General features: G+C 47.7%; 1 protein-coding gene across 7 annotated transcripts in view; it reads right to left on the reverse strand.

Moving 5' to 3' along the window:
• RALY (RALY heterogeneous nuclear ribonucleoprotein) overlaps positions 1-20,405 on the reverse strand; it is a 100,185-nt gene that overhangs the window by 4,253 nt on the left and 75,527 nt on the right. For 4 of the 7 annotated variants that reach the window (XM_075563761.1, XM_075563764.1, XM_075563759.1 and 1 more), the window contains 3 exons: positions 1,954-2,218; positions 936-1,008; positions 708-755 (listed from right to left, as the gene is read on the reverse strand). In XM_075563761.1, the coding sequence (XP_075419876.1) occupies positions 708-755; positions 936-1,008; positions 1,954-2,209 (377 nt within the window). In that variant the 5' untranslated portion in view covers positions 2,210-2,218. Of the gene's footprint in view, positions 1-707; positions 756-935; positions 1,009-1,953; positions 2,219-13,693; positions 13,718-20,405 lie in introns of those variants that run through there. The other 3 variants (XM_075563766.1, XM_075563765.1, XM_075563763.1) reach the window with 2 other exon arrangements.

The following is a 20,405-nucleotide window of genomic DNA, read 5'->3' on the forward strand; positions in this document are numbered from 1 at the left end:
TTCAATGGCAGAGCTGGAATTCACATCTAAGTCTTTTGACTCAGAGGCTAGGTCCCATCCCACTACCCGGCACTGCCTCCTGAAACCGCCTGCTGTGGGCCACACTGGGGGAGGGGAAGCAGGGAGGAAGGCTGTTTGGGCCATGATGACCACTCCACATGGTGGCTGGGTGTGGTGCATGGGAGCCAGCGCCCAGGGCCTTACAACCAGGGTCTGGACAGGCTTGAGGATAGATGGGGAGCCACAGCCTACCAGGGACTGATTTTCAGATGCCAAAAAGTATCAAGGGCTGTAGCCTCTGGGCTGTACACACATTAAGGCTAAGAGGCTCCGACTAAACTCTTGGTTCCACCTCAGGGAGCAGGAACCCCAGAACTCAAATTTCCTGCCACCGGGAGCACTCCGGCTGCTATGGTCATCACTCTTGACTGTTGAGTCCCTGCAGGTCTCACCCGCTGGGGGTGGGGGTGGGGTGGGTGTGGGGATGGTAGCCAGAATGGAGATGGTGGCGTGGCGTGGTGTGACATGGTGGTGGGAGCTTAGCCCCCAGCTCTGCCACTGATTTACTGGGCAACCTTGAGCAAATGCCTGTCTACTCCTCTGGGTTTCGGCTTGCACTTGGAGGACTGAGTGGGCAGCACCAGCAATCTCTCAGGGCCCTTCCAGCTTGGCTGTTTCATGCCTGGGCACGCCCCTCCCCTGCTCACCTGTCGTAGAAGTTGTCCCGGTAGTAATCAAAGTCAAAGCTGTAGCCACTGAGGAGACAAAGGGAGAGGGCCGGGGCTTAGGAATGGCCACTCCACCCACTCTTCACAGGCCCTCATCGCTGCTGTCCCCCCAGTCAGTGCCAGGCTCAGCACGCTGTCATCGTCAGTGCTCACTCCCACAGGCAAGAGGGGCGGGCCCAGTCCCACCCAGACGGTCCGAGCGCCCACCTGTATATGGCAGACGCTGCTCTCTTGAGCCCCTTGGGTCTGTTGGGCTTGGGCTCTCCGGCCATGTTGATGTCTGTGTGGAAGGCAGAGTCAGATCAGAGTGCTGGTGAGACAGCAGCGGGCCCCCATACTTCTCACCCTCAGGCACTCACTCCACATCCATGAATACAAGAGAGGATGAGCAAGGGCCTCCAGCCATTCAGTCCTCTATAACAGGAGACTTGTACCCAGACGTCTTAAGAGTCTGCCTGTTTATAGGCACCCAGGAATCCATACACAGACACCTTCACATACACACATAGCAATGTCACACAGGCAACACGTTCTTCACACGCAACATCCAACCCCAAATTGCCTACATACAACTAACTGTCCACCCAGATGGCGTCCTGCCAGTTTTATGCCCAGGATGATGCCCAGCACATGCTAAGCACTCAATAGCTAGTTGGTAAATGAATGAATGCCTATCAGCTCCTCCCACTCAAATCCTGACACACAGATGCACAGCACACACATATACAAAAGACACTCATCCACAAAGCTCTACAGCGCTTGGCCACACTCTCACACCACATACTCAGGAATCCACATTAGTGATCCCTTCTCAAACATACACACACACATACGTCTGTGTCCCTATACGCACACTAAGCACACTCAAGAGCAGAACTCGAGAATGGTCCTAACACGGCTTAGCACAAAGCCAGGGGTAGCTGCTTCGTCCCTCCCAGCCCCGTTCCCAGTGGCTCTCAGAAAGGGCTCATCTATAGACCAGTGTTGCTGTTAGCTGGGCTACTGTTCCTCGGCTCTGCGTTGTAAAAGGGACCACCTGGCTTGTCTTCAAGAGGCACCGGGAAAGAAAGAAGGGCAAGGCAGAAATTAGTGTCCAGGTGCTTCTAAAGTTCTCCGCTCACTAGAGCAGTTTTATTGCTACCTCATGCACAAGTCCGTACAAGTTAGGCATCTCAGCGAGGTGCCACTGGGGGGCTAGGAGGGACTGGGCTGGGGGAAGACTTACCCAGGGTCTGCCCGGCCAACACTCGTCCGTTCTCTCCCAGCACAGCTGCCCGGGCATGGCGCTCGTTGGCATACTGGACAAAGGCATAGCCCTTGTGCACAGAGCAGCCGGCCACACGGCCATACTTGGAGAAGATGGTCTCCACGTCGGACTTCTTCACCACAGTTGTGTTGAGGTTTCCAATGAAGACCCGCGAGTTGATGGACTTGGGGTCATTCTTGTTAGTCACATTGCTCGTCTGAATCTTCAGGGACATGGTGGCCACCTGCACAGACAGCTGTTATCAGGCTGGGCCCAAGGACTGCCCATGGCTCCTGTCCCTGCTAACTTGGAACCAGCTTCTCTCCTCCACACAACCTTGCGGCACCAGGCTCCCAGCTTTGACTCACCGTGTTGTCTGTCTTACCAAAGACTGCCACTTACTGGCTGCTGGCCTCAGTATACAGGAGTATACTGAGTTTACTACCCACGAGTGCCCTTATGTGGCACTCCCATAAGGACACGACCTCGCGTTGTTGTGAAGGAAACTTGCCTTCAGGTCACAGTGAATGGCAGGGCTGGGATCAGAACCACTGCTTCAAAATCCACCCCCTTCTTGAATGCTCATCTCAAATGTCACCCCACGTAGGATTCCCCACAGCTTGGTTTTGCTGCTCCCTCAACCTAGAACCATGGCAAAGGGCTCGCCTGGCAACTGCTACTCATGTCTGCTCTGGGGCAGTGGTTCTCAGCTTTCCTAATGCCGCGATCCTTTCAGACAGTTCCTCATGTGTGGGGGCCCCCCACCCCAACCATAACATTATTTTCGTTGCTCCGTCATCACTGTCATTCTGCTACTGTTATGAATCGGGCAACCCCTGTGAAAGGGTTGTTCGACCTCCAAAGGGGTCACAACCCACAGGTTGAGAACCGCCGCTCTAGAATAACTCCAGATTATAAAAAGTGCTCTCACTCTGAGCCAAAAATGACTGACTTTATTAATACCGGGCAGTTTTAAAAGGTGTGGCCAACCATGCACTGCTGAGTAACCACAACACACTGCTGTGCAGTCCAGTCCAGCGCACACAGCAAAGTCCAGGGCAGAGTAGACCTGACGCGAGGGCTTCCAGGAGGGGAACTTGTTACAGGCTGACCATCATATCTTTTCTTCACAGGAGCTGGGGGTCCAAGCCTACCTCTCAGTTCGCAGTCAAGTGCTTAACCACAATGTCCCAAACTCTTCGAACTACAATCAAAACCCACTACCACCAATTTGATTCTGACTCACAGCAAGACTAAAGGGGCAGGGGGAGAACTGCCCCTGTGGATTCCTGAGACTGTAAATCTTTTTTTTTTTTAAACCTTAGGGGCTCATACAACTTTTTTTTTCATGTTCATCACCTTGTCCCTCTCTTCATTTATTTTTTTACATTTTATTAGGGGCTCATACAACTCTTATCACAATCCATGCATATACATAAATTGTATAAAGCACATCCGTACATTCTTTGCCCTAATCATTTTATTTTTTTTCTTCTTCTTTTTAAAAATATTTTATTAGGGGCTCATACAACTCTTATCACAATCCACATATATGCATACATCAATTGTATAAAGCACATCCATACATTCTTTGCCCTAATCACTCTGAAAGCATTTGCTCTCCACTTAAGCCCTCTGCATCAGGTCCTCTTTTTTTGTCCCCTCCCTCCCTGCTCCCCACTCCCTCATGTGCCCTCGATAATCCACAGATTGTTATTTTGTCATATCTTGCCCCATCCCGAGTCTCCCTTCCCCCCCTTCTCTGCCATCCATCTCCCAGGGAGGAGGTCACATGTGGATCCTTTTAATCAGTTCCCCCTGTCCAACCCACTCACCCTCCACTCTCCCAGCCTCGCCCCTCACACCCCTGGTCCTGAAGGTATCATCCACCCTGGATTCCCTGTGCCTCCAGTTCCCACATACACCAGTGTACAATCTCTGCCCTATCCAGTCCTGCAAGGTAGAATTCGGATCATGGTAGTTGGGGGGAGGAAGCATCCAGGATCTGGGGGAAAGCTGTGTTCTTCATCGGTACTACCTCGCACCCTGACTGACCCGTCTCCTCTCCTAAACCCCTCTGTGAGGGGATCTCCACTGGTTGACAGTTGGGCCTCGGGTCTCCACTCTGCACTTCCCCCTTCATTCACTATGGTGTATATATATATAAACACACACAGACACACACACACATATATTCTTTTTTTTTTTTTGCATGATGCCTTATACCTGGTCCCTTTGGCACCTCGTGATCGCACCGGCTGGTGTGCTTCTTCCGTGTGGGCTTTATTGCTTCTGAGCTAGATGGCCGCTTGTTCACCTTCAAGCCTTTAAGACCCCAGACACTATCTCTTTCAATAGCTGGGCACCATCAGCTTTCTTCGCCACATTTGCTTATGCACCCGTTTGTCTTTCGGCTATCGTATCATGGAGGTGTGCAGCCAATGATATGATTTTTTGTTCTTTGATGCCTAATAACTGATCCCTTTGGGACCACATGATCACACAGGTTAGTGTGTTCTTCCATGTGGGCTTTGTTGCTTCTGAGCTAGATGGCCGCTTGTTTATCTTCAAGCCTTTAAGACCCCAGTCACTATCTCTTTTGATAGCCGGGCACCATCAGCTTTCTTCACCACATTTACTTGTTCACCCACTTTGGCTTCAGCAGTTGTGTCGGGAGAGTGAGCATCATAGAGTTCCAATTTAATAAAAGAAGGTATTCATGCATTGAGGGAGTGTTTGAGTAGAGGCCCAAGGTCCTTCCACCACCTTAATACTAAACCTATAAATATAGACACATAGATCTATTTCCCCATCCTCATATATATTTGCATATACATGTCTTTGTCTAGACCTCCATAAATGCCCCTTGACTCCCAGCTCCTTCCTCCATCTCCCTTAACTTTCCTCCTGCCCCACTACCATGCTCCATCCCCACCTGGGCTACAGCTATACCTCTTCTCTACGCAACCTTACCCTTAATTATTTCCCACCAGGCCTGCCACTCCCCCCTCACTACCATTTTGGGTCCCATGTTGTTCCCTTGTCCCTGTGTTTGTTAATACCACTTCCTTATCCTCCCCCCCCCCCCACTTCATGTACCCCCAGAACTGTCAGTCCCATTGTTTTTCCTCCAGATAGTTCATCCAGCCTGTCCCATTCAGACAGACCTGTGGAGTCACTAACATGCACGAAAACAAGACAGAGGAAAACAAAGCAACAGTACACAACCAGACAACAAAACAACAAAAACAAACCACTGACAAAGAACAAAACAAAACACTTCACGAAAGAAAAGCTTGTAGTTTGTTCAAGGCCCTTAGGAGCGTTTTCCAGTCCAGTCTGTTGGGGCACCACGCCCTGGCCCCAAAGTCCACTTTCAGCATTCCCTGGGGACCTTGCCACTCCATTCCCTTGCTGTTTCGCTGCACTCCCCCAGTGCTTTGCCTCGGTGTGGTGGGATCAGGTCAGGTGCAATTCCCACACTGTGTCTCTGGTGCTGTCCCCTGTATTGCCCTTAGTCACTGAGGGGCATCATTTCTCATAGTGGGGCTAGCGATGCTGTTCTCTCTGTGGACTGACTGCTCTAATCAGGAACATCATCCTCACGACCTGGTGAGCCAGGCTGTGTTCCACTCTCTCCTCCTGCCCCTTCATCTGCTCCCGTGTGCTCTGATCAGATATGTCCATCTCCCGGAGCTGCAGAATCAATGTCATCCTTTGAAACAAATTTTTTGGGAAGGAGCAGGAATCCACTTAATTTTTGGTGCTGGAGCCAGCCTCTCAGATCTCTTCACTGGTTCCTTACTCCACACCGGGATATTGCATTCACACCTTGCGGCACTGGGTTGAAGAGACTATAAATCTTTACTATAAATCTTTACGGGAGTAGAAAGTCTTGACTTTCTCTCATGGAGTGGATGGTGGTTTTGAACTGCTGACCTTGAAGTTAACAGCCCCACTCATAAACATTATATGTCAAGGGCTCCTTTCAATAACATCTAGACTCCATGAAATGAGTATTACTATTCAGTGTATTGGAAACTGTGACCCTGACAAGTTCATTTAACTTATCAGTAATAGGTGTTCAATCCTAGGTCAGCCTGTCCCTAAGCCTTCTTCAATCTAACTTTATTACTCTGCTTCCCAGAGAGATTTAATTATCAGTGTGAGTTCATATATCCAAGAATTGTTTCGAGTCACCCATTTTCCTACTAGGTGTAGAGATCACATTCTTATCAGTACTTGGCCCTACATGCCCCGCCAGGCCTCTTGCCCACAGAGGGCTGGACACATCTCTCCTGTGACCTTCCCTGGACAGGTTACCCCTGGGTACAGGTCTAGTAGGAGAGGAAGTTCATGCTGTGCAGGAAAGGCTTGGAGTTGGGCCTTGGCAGGTACACTTCCTGAGCCAGCCTTGCTCGTTAGTGCAGGTCCCTTGTGGAATGTCCCACCTCTAAGAGCCAAGACCAGAGCGATGTCCCATGTTGGTGGATGCTCAGTGAAGAGAGCCCTTGCCTTCCATGCCGGAGGACCAGATGGATTTCTTGTGTCTGGTGGTTTGTGGGGCTATGATGCAAACAGACCAAGAAAAGGCGAGTGATCTACTTCCTAAAACCAGCCAGTGAAAATCCATAGGCTTTTCAGTGCCATCCTATTGCTTTTCAAAAACTGCAACTGATCATGGTGGTGGCACAGGGCAGGGACCCCCTTTTATGCCACTGTATATAGGCTGAAGTTGGCAGGCAACTTGCTGTCAACTAACAGTAGAAGCAAGGCCACTTTGGATGCTCTAAGCACCATACATGAAGCCAACTACGACCTTCAGGCAGAGGAAGCCTCTTTCAGTCAGTCTCAGAAAAGCATCAAGTGGGGAAATCGTTTCTCTGTCCCCCTAAATTGTCTTAGCCTGGGAGCTAGTACCATCTGACCAGGAAGTGACACTATTTGTATGGCAACAATGGGGTAAACCTGAAAATATCCTTGGGAAGAAACTGCTCTGAGAACTGGGCTTGCAACTAAAGTCCACAGACACACTGGGGCCTGGAGCTGCCAGGGTGCCACCACTGTGACTGAGGGCAAAATGGGCTCCCTTTGCTGAACAGAACAGGGGGGGGGGCTGCTGCTGGACTTGGCTCAGAGGGTCAGGCTCTCTTCTGTTACTCCGTTTACCTTGGCAGTCCATCATCCTCATTCATGAAGCAGCCTGGGGTCATGAAGGTACCTAACAGTCTTGTCAGCAGCCAGAGCTGCTCAGGGCATGCTCCTCCTCACAGCTTCTCTGACAGCCTTTCTCCCACCTGAATGACATGTCATTCAAAGGCTAATTCCTTGTCTATTAGAAGGTAATGCAAGAAGCTTGCTGGGTCCTGGCATGGGCATCAGATAACTTCTCTATCTGGAGTGGTTCAGCACAAGGCCAAAAGGATGCCACCTGCTTCTGGCTGTGGGGAGCCAACCAGGCCTGGGGTGTGAACTGAGTAAGACAGGAGAGAGGGAAGGGTGAAGGGTCAGAGAGATGTGGACTGCTGGCTCTGGCACTGACTTTGCAGGAATGTGGCAAATGCAGAGTCTCCTCAGACCTCTGCCAGGACACTCTTGCTGGGCACCTGCTGTAGCCAGCACTTGGTGCATGGAGGGACCAGCACATACTCCTTGCTTGGGGGCAATATGTAAAAGGACTTTGCAAACTGTGACTCTCTTTACAGGGTCTAGCACTTGCTCTGGCTCTCTTAACACCATGATTCTTATCTGTGGGCCCACTCGAGACAAGGACCAGGGTCAGGCGAGGGCACATCCTAGAAGATGCCAAGGAAACGCAGCCAGAAGCCAGGCCACATAAGGGTCAGTTTTCTGACCTTAGACTTGGTAAGGGTGTGTGCATTGAGGGTGGTCAAGTGTCTACCTGGATTATGCTCCAGTGGCTAACCTTTGACCTCCCAAGATCTGCACACCCAGCTGGAGGAGTCTGCATGCATGCTCACAAGGCTCCTTTCAGTCAAGGGTGGAGCCGGGGATGGGAAAAGAAGGGAGGCACTAGTTCTCCTTAAAATGCCAGTTCAGTTAAAGAAGACCAGACTCCCTGAATTCTAAATTCAAGTATGGTCTTCAGGTTACAAAGTCAGTCACCAATTTGTTGGCTTCATTTTAAACTTCCAAATATTTAAACATATGGTATGTGGGTTTCCATTTGTACTTCTGCCCTCTCCTACAAATGGTAGAGGAAGACCTTACAAAGTCTGGGGCCCAGCAAGTGCTCATGAATATTAGTTAGGGAGAAAGTGGTAAGGCTAAAGTCCCAGGAAGGGCTAGCTGTGGCCCTAGGCGCCTTTTCTAGTCTCTGGCCCAAACATCTATCACTGCAGATGAATCATCTCCAATTCAGTGCCCCACCTGATTCTTTCTTGGCTTTTCAAGGTCTCCCTCTGGCTTAGAATGGGAACTCCTAGAAAACACTGATATTTGACTGCGCAGAAGCTGCTTAACTTGATGAACTACTTCCCCCCAGGCCAGGCTCTGCCTCACGGGTCTTGTGTAATCTTGCTCTCTGTAAGGTGAGCAAGGTGTCTGCAGCCCCCTTGAGGTCCTGTGCTCAACAGTGCGTTAGGGAGAGATAATTGGAGGGATTGTTATTTTGGGGGGGGGGGGGGAGATAAGGAAGAGTCGGGTTTGCTCCCAGGAACTCCTGTCAGACTAGCTGGGGTCTGAGTGAGCATGGAATATGTTATCTATATGTCTTTACTCTATGAACCAGAGGGGAAGGAAAGGGGTCAAGAGACCCCAGCCAATGAGTACCACATCCAAGAGTACCCCCTGGGTCCTCCGACTTGGGTAAATCCTTAAGTCTATGACAGCAGTTCTCAACCTGTGGGTTGCGACCCCTGGGGGGGGCGGGTTATTGAACAACCCTTTCACAGGGGTTGCCCGATTCATAACAGTAGCAAACTGATAGTGAAGCAGCAATGAAAATGTTATAGTTGGGGGATCACTACAACATGAGGAACTGCCTGAAAGGGTCCTGACATTGGGAAGGTTGAGAACCACTGTTCTAGGACTTTCACGTTCCATTGATCATTTTGAGCTGATGAGAGACCCCCCAGGACAGCAAGGGGCAGGAAGGTGACAGACATTCTAGATATGCTTTGTGGTACAGTGAATTACTTAATATGGTTTATCTGACCATTGTCTTTGTAGTTCCTACCAAATGGCTAGGTGGGACCATGCAAACAGGATATATGGAACTTGGACATGAAGATTGGTCAATTTGTCATCACACTGGGTTTCAGATGAGCTATCTCAGAAACAAGAACGGGAGCTCATACTACCATCAAGAAATGAGCCAGGAATAGAACACATCCTCCAGATCCCAAGATCCTTGCATACTGGAGCTCTTCAATCTGGGAGATTGAGCAACAGCAGCAGAACCAAGAGCCAGAGCCATGGAGCTTCCCAGCCCAAGGAGCTTACGTGTATAACTGAGTGCCTCTGGGCAGGGGCTTCCTTGTATGAGGTGCCTCTTGGCACTTACTTGAGGGAGTCAGAGTTCAGGTCCTTTGGGCTAAGGCTTAGAGCAGAGTGGCGTGCCCTTGGGGTACTTATCAACATTAAAAAAAAAAGCACTGTAACATTGCCCCCAAGCAAGGCCAAACACTAAGGGGTTTACCTGGCTAAGAAGCCTAGGACCAGAGTAAGGCAAGCCTGCAGTCAAGGTTAAATTGTAACCTGCTAACTTCCTTATGAACTCTGTAATCTTGAGTCCTGTCTGAGTTACGTTTGGCAGTGAATTATCAAACCCATTAGGGTAGTGGCTGCAACAATGTCTCAAACAAGAATTGTGAGGATGGCACAGGACCCAGGAAGTGTTTGGTTCTGCTGTGGGGGCAGAGTCACTCTGAGTCAGAAACAACTTGACAGCACTTAACAACAGCATTTAGAGAAGAGAGCGCTGAGAGGGGCAGCTGGTGCCGAAACTTGTAAAGGACTAACGAGGGTTTGGGCATGACTGATTTGTACCTTGTAAAGTCAAAGGAGGTCAGAGGTGGCTCCCGTGACATTCTCAGAGCTATGTTTAAGAAAACTGGAGACTGAGTCCCAAGTAAATGTCTTCACCTTCACCTAATGAAGAAACAGCTGCTGCATAAAAGCTAGGCCTGAGCTAATTAAAACTCACCAGGGACACAGATGCAAATTATGGTTTCAGCAAAGTACTGAATAGACATATCATGGACTACCAGAAGAACAAACAAATCTGTCTTGGAAGTCTAGCCAAGAGTGCTTCTTAGAAAGGCGGATGTTAAGACTTTATGGTCCTGTCTTCTGGATATGTTGTTAGGAGGGGCCAGGGAAAAAGAGGAAGGCCCTCCACAAGCGGCGGACCCAGGGGCTGTAGAAGAGGGCAGGACTCGGTCTGTGGTAGACAGGGTTGCTGTGAGTTGGCACTGACTCAATGGCATTTAACAACAGCAGGGGCACAGACTTTGAAATGCAATTTACAGCTCAAAGGGATGGCCTTGCTTTTCTACGCTATTAGGAACAGAGGAAATTTGGCAAAAATAAATCGTTTTCCCCAATTGAAACATCTGAGATGGAAACTACATTTGGAACATAGACGCCAAAGCCTGAATATGTAGGAAAATGTACAGGCAGAAAAGCCCCAAAGACACCGCTACCCCTGAACTTTGAATAAATGATACCTCCGGAGGGCCACAGTATGAGCAGCCCTTAACAAAAGTACTAGCAATGTGCCAGACAGACTCTCCTTATAGCAGCCTTGTGATGAGGAGGGGTTTTAGCTGGGGAAGTGGGGGCTCCAAGAAATAACAGAAACCCAGGCCGGTCTGACTCCCAAAACCACTGATCCCCAAGGCAGGAAGGTGTTGGCCCCTGGGCCCTCCCCTTTCCTATGACAATTCTTCCTGCTTATCCTGGATGTTAGTGAACAAGAGTCCGGTAGTACCCTTTCTCCTGACATTGCTACTCTCATCTTACAGATCAAGCAGCTGAGGATCAGCAGAGTACAGTAACTCACTTAAGGTCACCCAGCTGAAGTACAGCTGGAGTGACTGGAGGTTGAAGCTAGGCTTCTTATTCTGTGAGACCGGCTTGACACACTAATTGCCCTGTCTCAATAATTGTCTTAAAAGCTTCTGGCTCTATTATGCCACCCCTCAGGCTCCCCCAGTGTAGCCTTGCAGATCAAGTCTCTCGGGCACCTGACCTTTGAGGCCCTGAGCCATCAGAACATCCACTCCACTCCACTCCCTTGACTCTAGTCATGTCCTCATTTCAGCACTGCCGCTCCTGGTCCTGGTGTCCTGGGAGGTGCTTAGAGACTCTGTCTGGGCCAATCTTGCTGGACGCTTCCTGGTCTTCTCCAGCATGGAAACAAGGGGTAGGGTGGTTATCCGTGGCCATCCCTCTGCCCTTAGATAACACTGGGCATGCCAGCGAGTGCTGAGGGAAAACAGCGATATGTGACAGGATGCCTATTTGTAGAGAAGCTAGGAAATCCCTGCTCAGGGCCCAGGGTCCCCTTGGCCCAGAGGTTCCTGGTTACCAAGCAGCCAGGGTGACAGACATCTATTAATCTCATTAAACCAGCCAGGCCCCATTAGCCCTGCCCAGATGATCATTACTGGCCAACCAGGAGTCATTTCCCAGGAAGTACTCTTTAGTTCTTGACCATGCCCACGAGAAACACCAGCTCACAGGAACAGAGGCTTCCTGGGGTGGGTTAGAGGGTAAGCGGGGCAGGCTACAAAGGCCGAGGAAGTCTGCCCTAGGTTCGGCTAGGTTTACTGCTAGGATTACTAAAGCCTTCCTTTTAAGTCTTTGACCAAGTTCCAACCTCAAAATATCCCTGGCCCTTGCTGGGTCTTAGATGCCTCAACAGCAAATGGGAATGATAGCAAACTTGCAGGACTAGAGACTGTGTGTAAAAGGTCACAGAATGGCACCGGATGTCATTTAGATAAAAACTGGGCAACATCAAAGTTCTGTGGCTACAGATGACTACAGTCAGGCCCTCCAAGTCCTCTACATTCCAGGACTCAGGTTTTTCACTCACGTCTCTCCCAGTGCTCGATACTTCATCCTGAGAATTATGGAGGAGAGGGCCTGCTCCAGCATCCTCCTGCCCCACTCCTGCCCAGGGCTGGGAGAGGCAGTAATACTGGCTGGGGGAGGCACCACTAACTGACTCCTTGAGTCCTGAACACTAAAACTCAAGACAGAATCTGGTTGGACCTAAAGGGAGTCCCCAAAGCAGACACAGGAGAGAGGGCTGGGATCTCAGGCACTTCTTCCCAAATATAGTCTGAGCATGTGCCCAACTCTTCCACCGACCATGGGATGAAGCTAAGGTCAGATTTGCGACAAGCACTCCTTCACAGCTATGAGGGGGAAGGCAACAAGGGGTGGGGATGTGACAGTCTTGAGCCTACAATCCTGCGCCCTGAATTAGAATTAAAACCAAAACCCAGGCCTGTTGCTACTGATTCATCGTGCCCCTAATAGGACAGAGTATAATTGCCCCAGGTTTCCAAGGCCAAAACCTTTACGGCAGACTGGCTTTAACTTACTCCTGCAAAGAAGCTGGTGGATTCAAACTGCTGACATTTTGGTTAGCAGCCGAGCCTCCTGAGTCACCGTGCCATCAAGGTTCCTGTCGGTTACCATTAAAACTACCCTCGTGTGGTTGATTCCAACTCACAATGACCCTATAAGAGACAACTCAGGGAGCTAGTAGTATCATTACTCTATGAATGAAGAAGCTGAAGTTCAGAGACAGTGGAAATAATTTATCCAGGGTCATATGAAATGGCACGATTTGGAGCAAAAGAATCGCTCTTTTTCTAGTTCCAAGCTGGTATTCTTCCTGCTGCACTGAACTGCTCAGCACTCTACTCCACAGGAAGATGAGTTTGGCCTGGTGTTGCTGCTGATATGCCACATGGCGTTGGGTTTAAAATAAGGGTTTGGGACCACGTAAGCACAAAGGCTCTTCCAGGTTAAATAAAAGCATCACCGTGTCAAACATTATTGGCAGTTGTCAGGAACTGCTCTAATCTTTCGCCTTCATCTTCCCTGAAATGGAAGAAATGTAAAGGTAAAGAAGGCTTGGGGCTTAGACCTACTGAAGCAAGGAAATGGCAAAGCAAGAGCTGGTCTGTATGAGGCAAGAGCTTGGCCCAGAAGGGCCTGCCTGAAGGCTGGCCCCCTCTTTGGTTTTTCTGGTCCTTCTGAACCTCCAAGCACCAACTCAGGGGACCTTGCCGAAGACACAGTCTGAAGTTCAAGAACCGTCAGCACCTGCTGTGAGCTGGGGCAATGGCCCACTCCTCTTTACTGCCTTAAGGGGCTTGCTCCTCACAGTGATAATGTGGCAAGATTAGTCACCGCTTGCTGTTGGTTGATTATAGCTATTCCTTTCTGTAAATGAAGTTCAAAAGTCATCAAAGGCTTTGTCAGCTGTGACTTATGAGCCTCTTTCACACAGGGAAGTCGGGCAATGACAAATGCCCCTCTCGTTGCACCATCCATTACAAACTGGAAAGTGCCATGTTCCAATTACTGGAGACCCCAATGGAGCGACAGGAAAACCCTGTTCCAGGCTGCAACCATTACTCAGGCCTGGCAGGGCTGCCAGTGGAGCGGCCCCAGGCCCCCGCCCCACTAGGTAAGAATGGAATGAGAGCATGTCTCTGATTTCGGAGACTCCTACCTTTCTTGGGTTTTCCCTGATAACTCAGTCTAACACAGTTCACGGATGAGTAAAAACATAGGCAGTGTTTCAAAGTACCTGGGACCAGTCTACCTAGGACAAAGAGAAATGAGGCAATAAGGGAATGCTGCCAGTTCCTGGCAGGATACGGTCAAGAACTGGTGCTGCTGAAGAAAGGAGCCAAGCTTCACTGAAGGCATTAGTGAAAACCAGGGCTCCCGGAACGGACAGAACACCAAGTGAGATGTGTCAGACGTAAGCACTGGAAGCACTCTGCACTCCCTTCTAAGAAACTGGGAAGACCATGACCTGGCTAACAGATTGGAAGAGATCCTTATCCATGCATATCCCCAAGAGAAGTGCTTAACAGAGGCAGAAATTATCAAACAAGGTACTAATATCAAATTCAAGTAATATTTTGCTGAAGGTAAATAAAAAAATTGTTGAAGCAGTACATCAACTGGGGAGGCTCAAAAAGTGAAAGCTGGGTTTGGAAGAAGTATGTACAATGAAGGGTATGTCTCACTGCTGGTGTCAGGTGGATTTCGGTTAAAAGTTGACAAGATTTTACTCATGTTTTGCTGACCATGCAAAGCGTTTGATTGTGTGGATCATTACAAGCTATAGGCAACAATGGGAAGAATGAAAACTACAGAACATGTAACTGTGCTCATGTGAAACATGTACATACTGCATGCACATAGACCAAGATGCAGTTATTTAACCAGCTCAGGGGCATCCAAGGTTAAGCCACCTTCTTAACTCTAGTATCTATCCATCCTGTTATATATGTACCTCTAGGGCCTGCCCACCACATTACGTAGGTGCTACTTGGGCCTTGCTAGCCCCAAGACCATATAAGTCTGTTAAAGAATGAATTTGCTCTCTTTCTTGCTTGCTGGCACCATGGAAAGGTGAGCACCCTGCAGGCTTTGTCTGTCTCATTATCTTCCCTCAATTGTACAACCACTCCTCAGGGCCCTCTTGGTTGTAAGGCTAGACCTTACACTTATTTCCATCCGTGTGCTGAACAAGTAATTCAAGAAGTTGGACCACCTGAGGTCTGGACTGGAGGAGGCTCAGTATCCACCTACAGTATGCAGATGACACACTCTGCTTTGCTGAAAGTGAAGAGGATTCGAGGCACTTGTTGATGAAGGTCAAAGAATACAGCCTTCAGTGTGGGCTGTAACTCAATAATGTAAATAAAACAAAATCTTCACGACTGTACCAATAGGCAACATCATGATAAATGGGAAGAAGACTCAAGTTATCAAGGGTTTCGCGTTACTTGGATCTACAATTAACCTTCAAGGTAGTAGTTGTAAAGAAGTTTAACAATGCACCGCATCCCAAAGCCATGGTATTTCACATGCCCCATACGCATGTGAACATCAAATAAGGATGACCAAAGAATTGATGCATTTAAACGCTAGTGTTGGTACAAAGATGTTGAGAGTACCATGGACTTTCAGAAGAATAAACTTGAAATATATCTTGAAAGAAGTACAGCCAAAATGCTCCTTAGAAGTGAGGATAGCAAGACTTCATCTCACATACTTTGGGCATGTTATCAGAAGAGACCAGTCCATGGAAAAGAATATCATGCTTGGTAAAGAGTTAGAGAAAAAGAGGAAGACTGGCAACAATACGGATTGACACGGTGGCTGCAATGATAGGCTCAAAATTAAGAACAATTGTTGAGGATGGCATGGGATTGTGCAATATTTCACTTCGTTGTATATAGGGCCTCTCTGAATCGGGGCTAACGCAATAGGACCCAACCCTAAGAGCCAAGTGTTTAAGTGGAGAACATGATGCTCAGAAGAGAATGATATCCCAAGAAAGCAGAGACTGAAAGGAACCTAAGTGATCATCTTTTCGGGACTGAATGCTTACCATGTGCCACAAAATGAATGAAAGTCCTTGCCACTGAGCGCAGACAGTAAGGCACAGTGAAATGCAAAAGCAAGCTAGGGCCAGTGCTGTGACGAGAGCACAGGCCTTTACACAGAACGTGGCACAGCAATTCTACGTTCCAGCTTTGATTCAAACTCTGTCTGCATACTCAGTACATGTTTGACCTTTGGCAAGTCACCCATCTAAGTCTCAAAAAAAGTGGGGAAAAACAACAAAGTCTACTTTGGAGCTGTTGTGAGAATTAAATGAGGTAAGACGCATACAGCGCCCTCATACAGTGCCCTGTGGCCAGTACTATTCAGTTATGTGCCCTCAACTACTATTACCATCATGTAATTCCCAAAACAACTCTTGGAGGTCAGTACTACTGCTTTGATTTTGCAACAAGACCAAGGCTCTCCCTCATTTTGTCGCTAAGCCAGGGCTTGTCAAAATTTGTTGTGGTGTAAAGGAGCACTTCCATTCAATGGGTTCAATGGCTCTCGGCCACCCTGCCCGGTTCCTTTAACCTTGGTAAAAACTACAGCAAGGGAAGAGTGCAGTTTATTTCATTCCTTTCCAATCCTTTACAGATATTTCAGACTTTGTTGTCAGATTAATTGACAAAAACAATTCTTTTCTCTTGAGAGAGAACAGTTATAGGGAGGCCAATGATGAGTTCAAGGATTTGTCACCATGCACTTGTAGAAGTGATCGATCTCGGTCATCTGTTCAAGGCCATGCTATAGATCCTGCACGGGTGGATGCTCTTGGTGACTGCAGTCTGGAAGAAACTTTCTGGGACCAGGGGATCTGTTTAAAACAATGACCCACTACCATCAAGTCAGTTTCAACTCATAGTGATCCTGTAGGTCAGAGTACACTGCTTTCAAGGCTATACAGTTACAAGGAAGTGGGTTGCCACATCTTTCTCCCAAGGATCGGCCACCACCCTTTTGGTTATCAGCAGGTTGTTGAATCCCTGCAGCACCAGAGTTCATTGGGGATCTGTCAGGAGAGTATATTCTCAAGAAAGCTGGTGTCCTAGACCTTCTTTCTCCCTTGCAAGAGGACAGAAAGAAATCAGCCGGGAAGGGGAAAGTACCTTCCACTTCTTTTTGTATTTTTAGCTTTTCATGTGCCATGGCTATTTATATACTTAAGTCATCCCTCTCTAACCAGGGAACTTCTTGAGAGCAGGACAGTCATCAGTTTCACTCTTGAATGCTCTATAACCACAAGTGGACTTGTATGGGAAGATGAATGGCTCGGAATAGGGATACCCATTGACTCTTTCAGGTGCAATGGTCAAAGTTTTATCTGGGTACACATATTCCTTTTGCTGTAACTTATCTTACTTGGTTCCTTTCTTCAGCAATAACCTGTGCGGAGGGGGCCCACAGTGTAGAGTGTGACTTGTGGAGATTGAGCAAGAGCCATAGTCTGAATGTTCATGCACATATGAGGCTGTGTGATGTGATCAAGAGAGTAACCACAAACCTTTCATTCTGCCATTAAACTATGCATGACTGACCTGACTTTTAAATTCTTTATATTTCAGTTATCTTTCCGACAAAGTAGGGACAACAGTACATATTGACCGGGGTTGTGAGAGCATTACAGCATTCAAGCAGGCATTGAGAACAGGACCTGGCACATTAGAAAGCATGCAAATACCAGCGGCTGCCACTATTCTTTCTTTTGCTTGTTGTTGGAACCTGCAAGAACTTTTCCTTGTATGAATGTACAGTGGCCACTCTACTGTAACGCTTTCCTTGTAATCAAGGAAAGAATATTATCACATAGATGCAATAAAGCCTTTTCAAGTGTGTCGCCAAAATTCTAGTATTTGGCCACGCGCCTCGCACGTAAAAGGAGTCGTGGGCCTAGATGCTCGTTAAGCGTTGAATGAATAAACAGATGAGCATTTGGAGTACAGAGGCCCCAAGAGAATCTGGTTTGAAAAGATGAGGTTGGCAGAGGCCCAGGACCCTAATGATTCAGAGGGCAACTTAGGTTTCCCCTCTAGGTAACAAAATCCTGAGGGTAAATACTGCAAGAACCCACTTGCTTACTATTCTGCATCTCTGACAGAACCCAAATCAAATAAAGCTGCAGCAGGCTGTTTCATGGCAGTGCATCCAGCCCCATTTCCCTCTGAGAACACAGAAAACGAGGCCTGACCATGTCATCACTAGCCCTACGTCAATCAGAGGGGCTTATTCTCTTTGCTGTGGATTAGAATCAGACTTCTGCTCACCTGTGGAGTCTGGGATTCTGTGTCCAGTTGCTATGAGACCTGGGGAAGCATGTAACTTCTCCAAGGCTCAAGGCTCCCCACTTAGGAAATGGGGCTAAGAATCCGTCCTGCCCACTTATAGCAAAGGCTGTTGGGAGGATCAAGGAGGGAAGACAGGGGAAGAAGCACTGTTACTTGTGATGTGCTACATAAATGTATCAAGGCTACTCCCCAGGATGGCAATCAGCCCCAGGTCTTCTCAGACAGGCAACTAGGCAGGCAGCCAGCCAGTTGGCTGGAAGCAGGGGGAGAGTGCACAACTTTGCACTGTAGCTAAGCATGGCACCCTTTAAGTGTGAGGGCAGTTGATTAAAATCCTCAAGTGGAATCGTTAGTTCCCTAATTATAACCATCTTTCTCATTCAAAACAACGGCTGCCAGCCCTCCCAGCCCCAAGACGGGTAGATTGTGAAGACAGCACCCATTGGGCACATTTGTTCTTAACCATGCCACCACATTCAGGTAGAGGACGATCTCTCTCCAGGGTGCTGATCCCAACATAAATTTGGGCTTTGTGGTGGCATCATTTCAGAGTGCCGCCTCTTTGGCTCACAGGGACCATTGAAAATGATGCCACTCTGATTTGTCTTTATGATAACATTAACTCCACAATATGACTTAGCCCTTGCCTCTGGAGTGACTGAGAAAGTATGTCCTAGCCACCTCCTTCTGAAGCCTCTTCACTGCTTCCCACCACCTAGTCAAAGTCCTCTAGTGCACCCCATAATCTCTTCGTGTGAAGGTTACCAAATCCTTACACAACCACCTAGGAAATCCTGCTCATTTTACACATGTGTGAGCCAACCATCATGCAGAGAGGCAACGTCAGTTGTCCAGAGCCACACAGTGAGCAAGTAATTATGTACCAGGTTCTTCCTCAATGGTTGTGCACCTCACTCATGTATAAACCCAGGTTCAGGACTCACTCAAAAACAACAAACCCATTGACACGGAGTCAATGCTGACTCACAGCGACCTATAGGACAGGGTAGAACTGCTCCTGTGAGTCTCTGCGGTGGTAACTGCTAATGGGAGTAGAAAGCCCCAATTGGTCTGAGGGCAGAATAGAGAGGGAGAATTACAAGGCGTACCCTTCCTTCCAGGGAGCATCTGGATGCTGACCCTTGACAGAGGCTGCCAATCTGACCTTTCTCACACCCACAACTGCAGCTTCAGTAATAAACTCAGCTCAATGATCAAAATGTCCATTTGCATGTGACAGTATACATAAGTTCAAGAGACCCTGCTGACAGGAGGATCAAATAAAAGCTATCCAAGGAACCACAACTTTGGGGGGTAAAAAATCAGCCCACAACAACAGCATGACAAATCCAATGCCTAATGGGCTTTTAAACTAATCAATTAAACTGACCACAAAAGCAGCAGCTGTGGTCTCCCCAACTCTCCCCTATTATCATCTTAGAACTAGCCCTGCCCGCTTGTGAGGGGTTTGGATACCCCCCTAGTTAGAATGGATGTTTCAGCTGCAGGAAAAAGAGCATGGACTCTGGGCAGGGTCAGATAAGAGTTTAAATCCACTTTCTTACTAGCTGTGTGACCTTAGAGTAAGTAAACTTTCTGAGCCAAGGTTCTCTGTTGGGCATATACTCCTCCCTGCCATCCACACCCCTCCCGGGTCCCCATATTGCCTGCATCATTCACCAAGCCAGGCTGATTCAGCCATATACATATTTTGAGAATGAAACCCCTTCTCTCCATTCTTATTGTCACTCTTCATACTCAAATCTTCCATGTAGTTATTGGAGTAATATGGACCCATCACTTCCATTTTAACAGAAATTAAGCTCAGAGGGTTTGCTTTATTACTTTAAAATCCTTTTTTGTGTGTGGGTGTTATATATACACATATACATTTAAATATAGTTTTATTGGCATATACATCACATATCATACACTTTATTCATTCAATGGTATTAAAGAAAAGTTGTACAATCACCACCACAATCAATTTGAAGAAAAACATTTTCTTCTCATACTCATTGTTGCTAGCTAAATCCTTCCTAAGCAACACTTTGGGCATGGATGTGCACTATTTGTAGTGCTTACTATTAGAAATTGCCATAAGAAATGTGCCCTGCAGAGCACATCTATACAGTATTGCTGAATCTTAGATTCATCCAGTGTTTGTCCCCCTATGCAGTATATTTGAATTACATCATTGAATTCATAATATATAATTCTGTAGCCTAAGTTTTTTCAATTAACATTGTAACACACTATATATATTTGTCCTTACTGCTTCGTAGTTTTCAATAAGCACTATTTTTTATAACTACCATTTTTAATAGCTCATGGTTTTCCCTTGAGTGGATTTATCACACTTTAGATTGGGGGTCATTTAGGCTTTTTCCAATTTCTCACTATTATAAATAACAGCATCTGAGGGAGTTTATTCTATATATTGGATTCTTTCACTAGGATAGATTCCCAGAAGTGGAATTACTGTGTCAAAATGTATGAACATTTTATGGCTCTTGAAATACACTCCCTAAT

This window comes from Tenrec ecaudatus, chromosome 12, assembly GCF_050624435.1.
Source record: "Tenrec ecaudatus isolate mTenEca1 chromosome 12, mTenEca1.hap1, whole genome shotgun sequence".
NCBI lineage: Eukaryota > Metazoa > Chordata > Mammalia > Afrosoricida > Tenrecidae > Tenrec > Tenrec ecaudatus.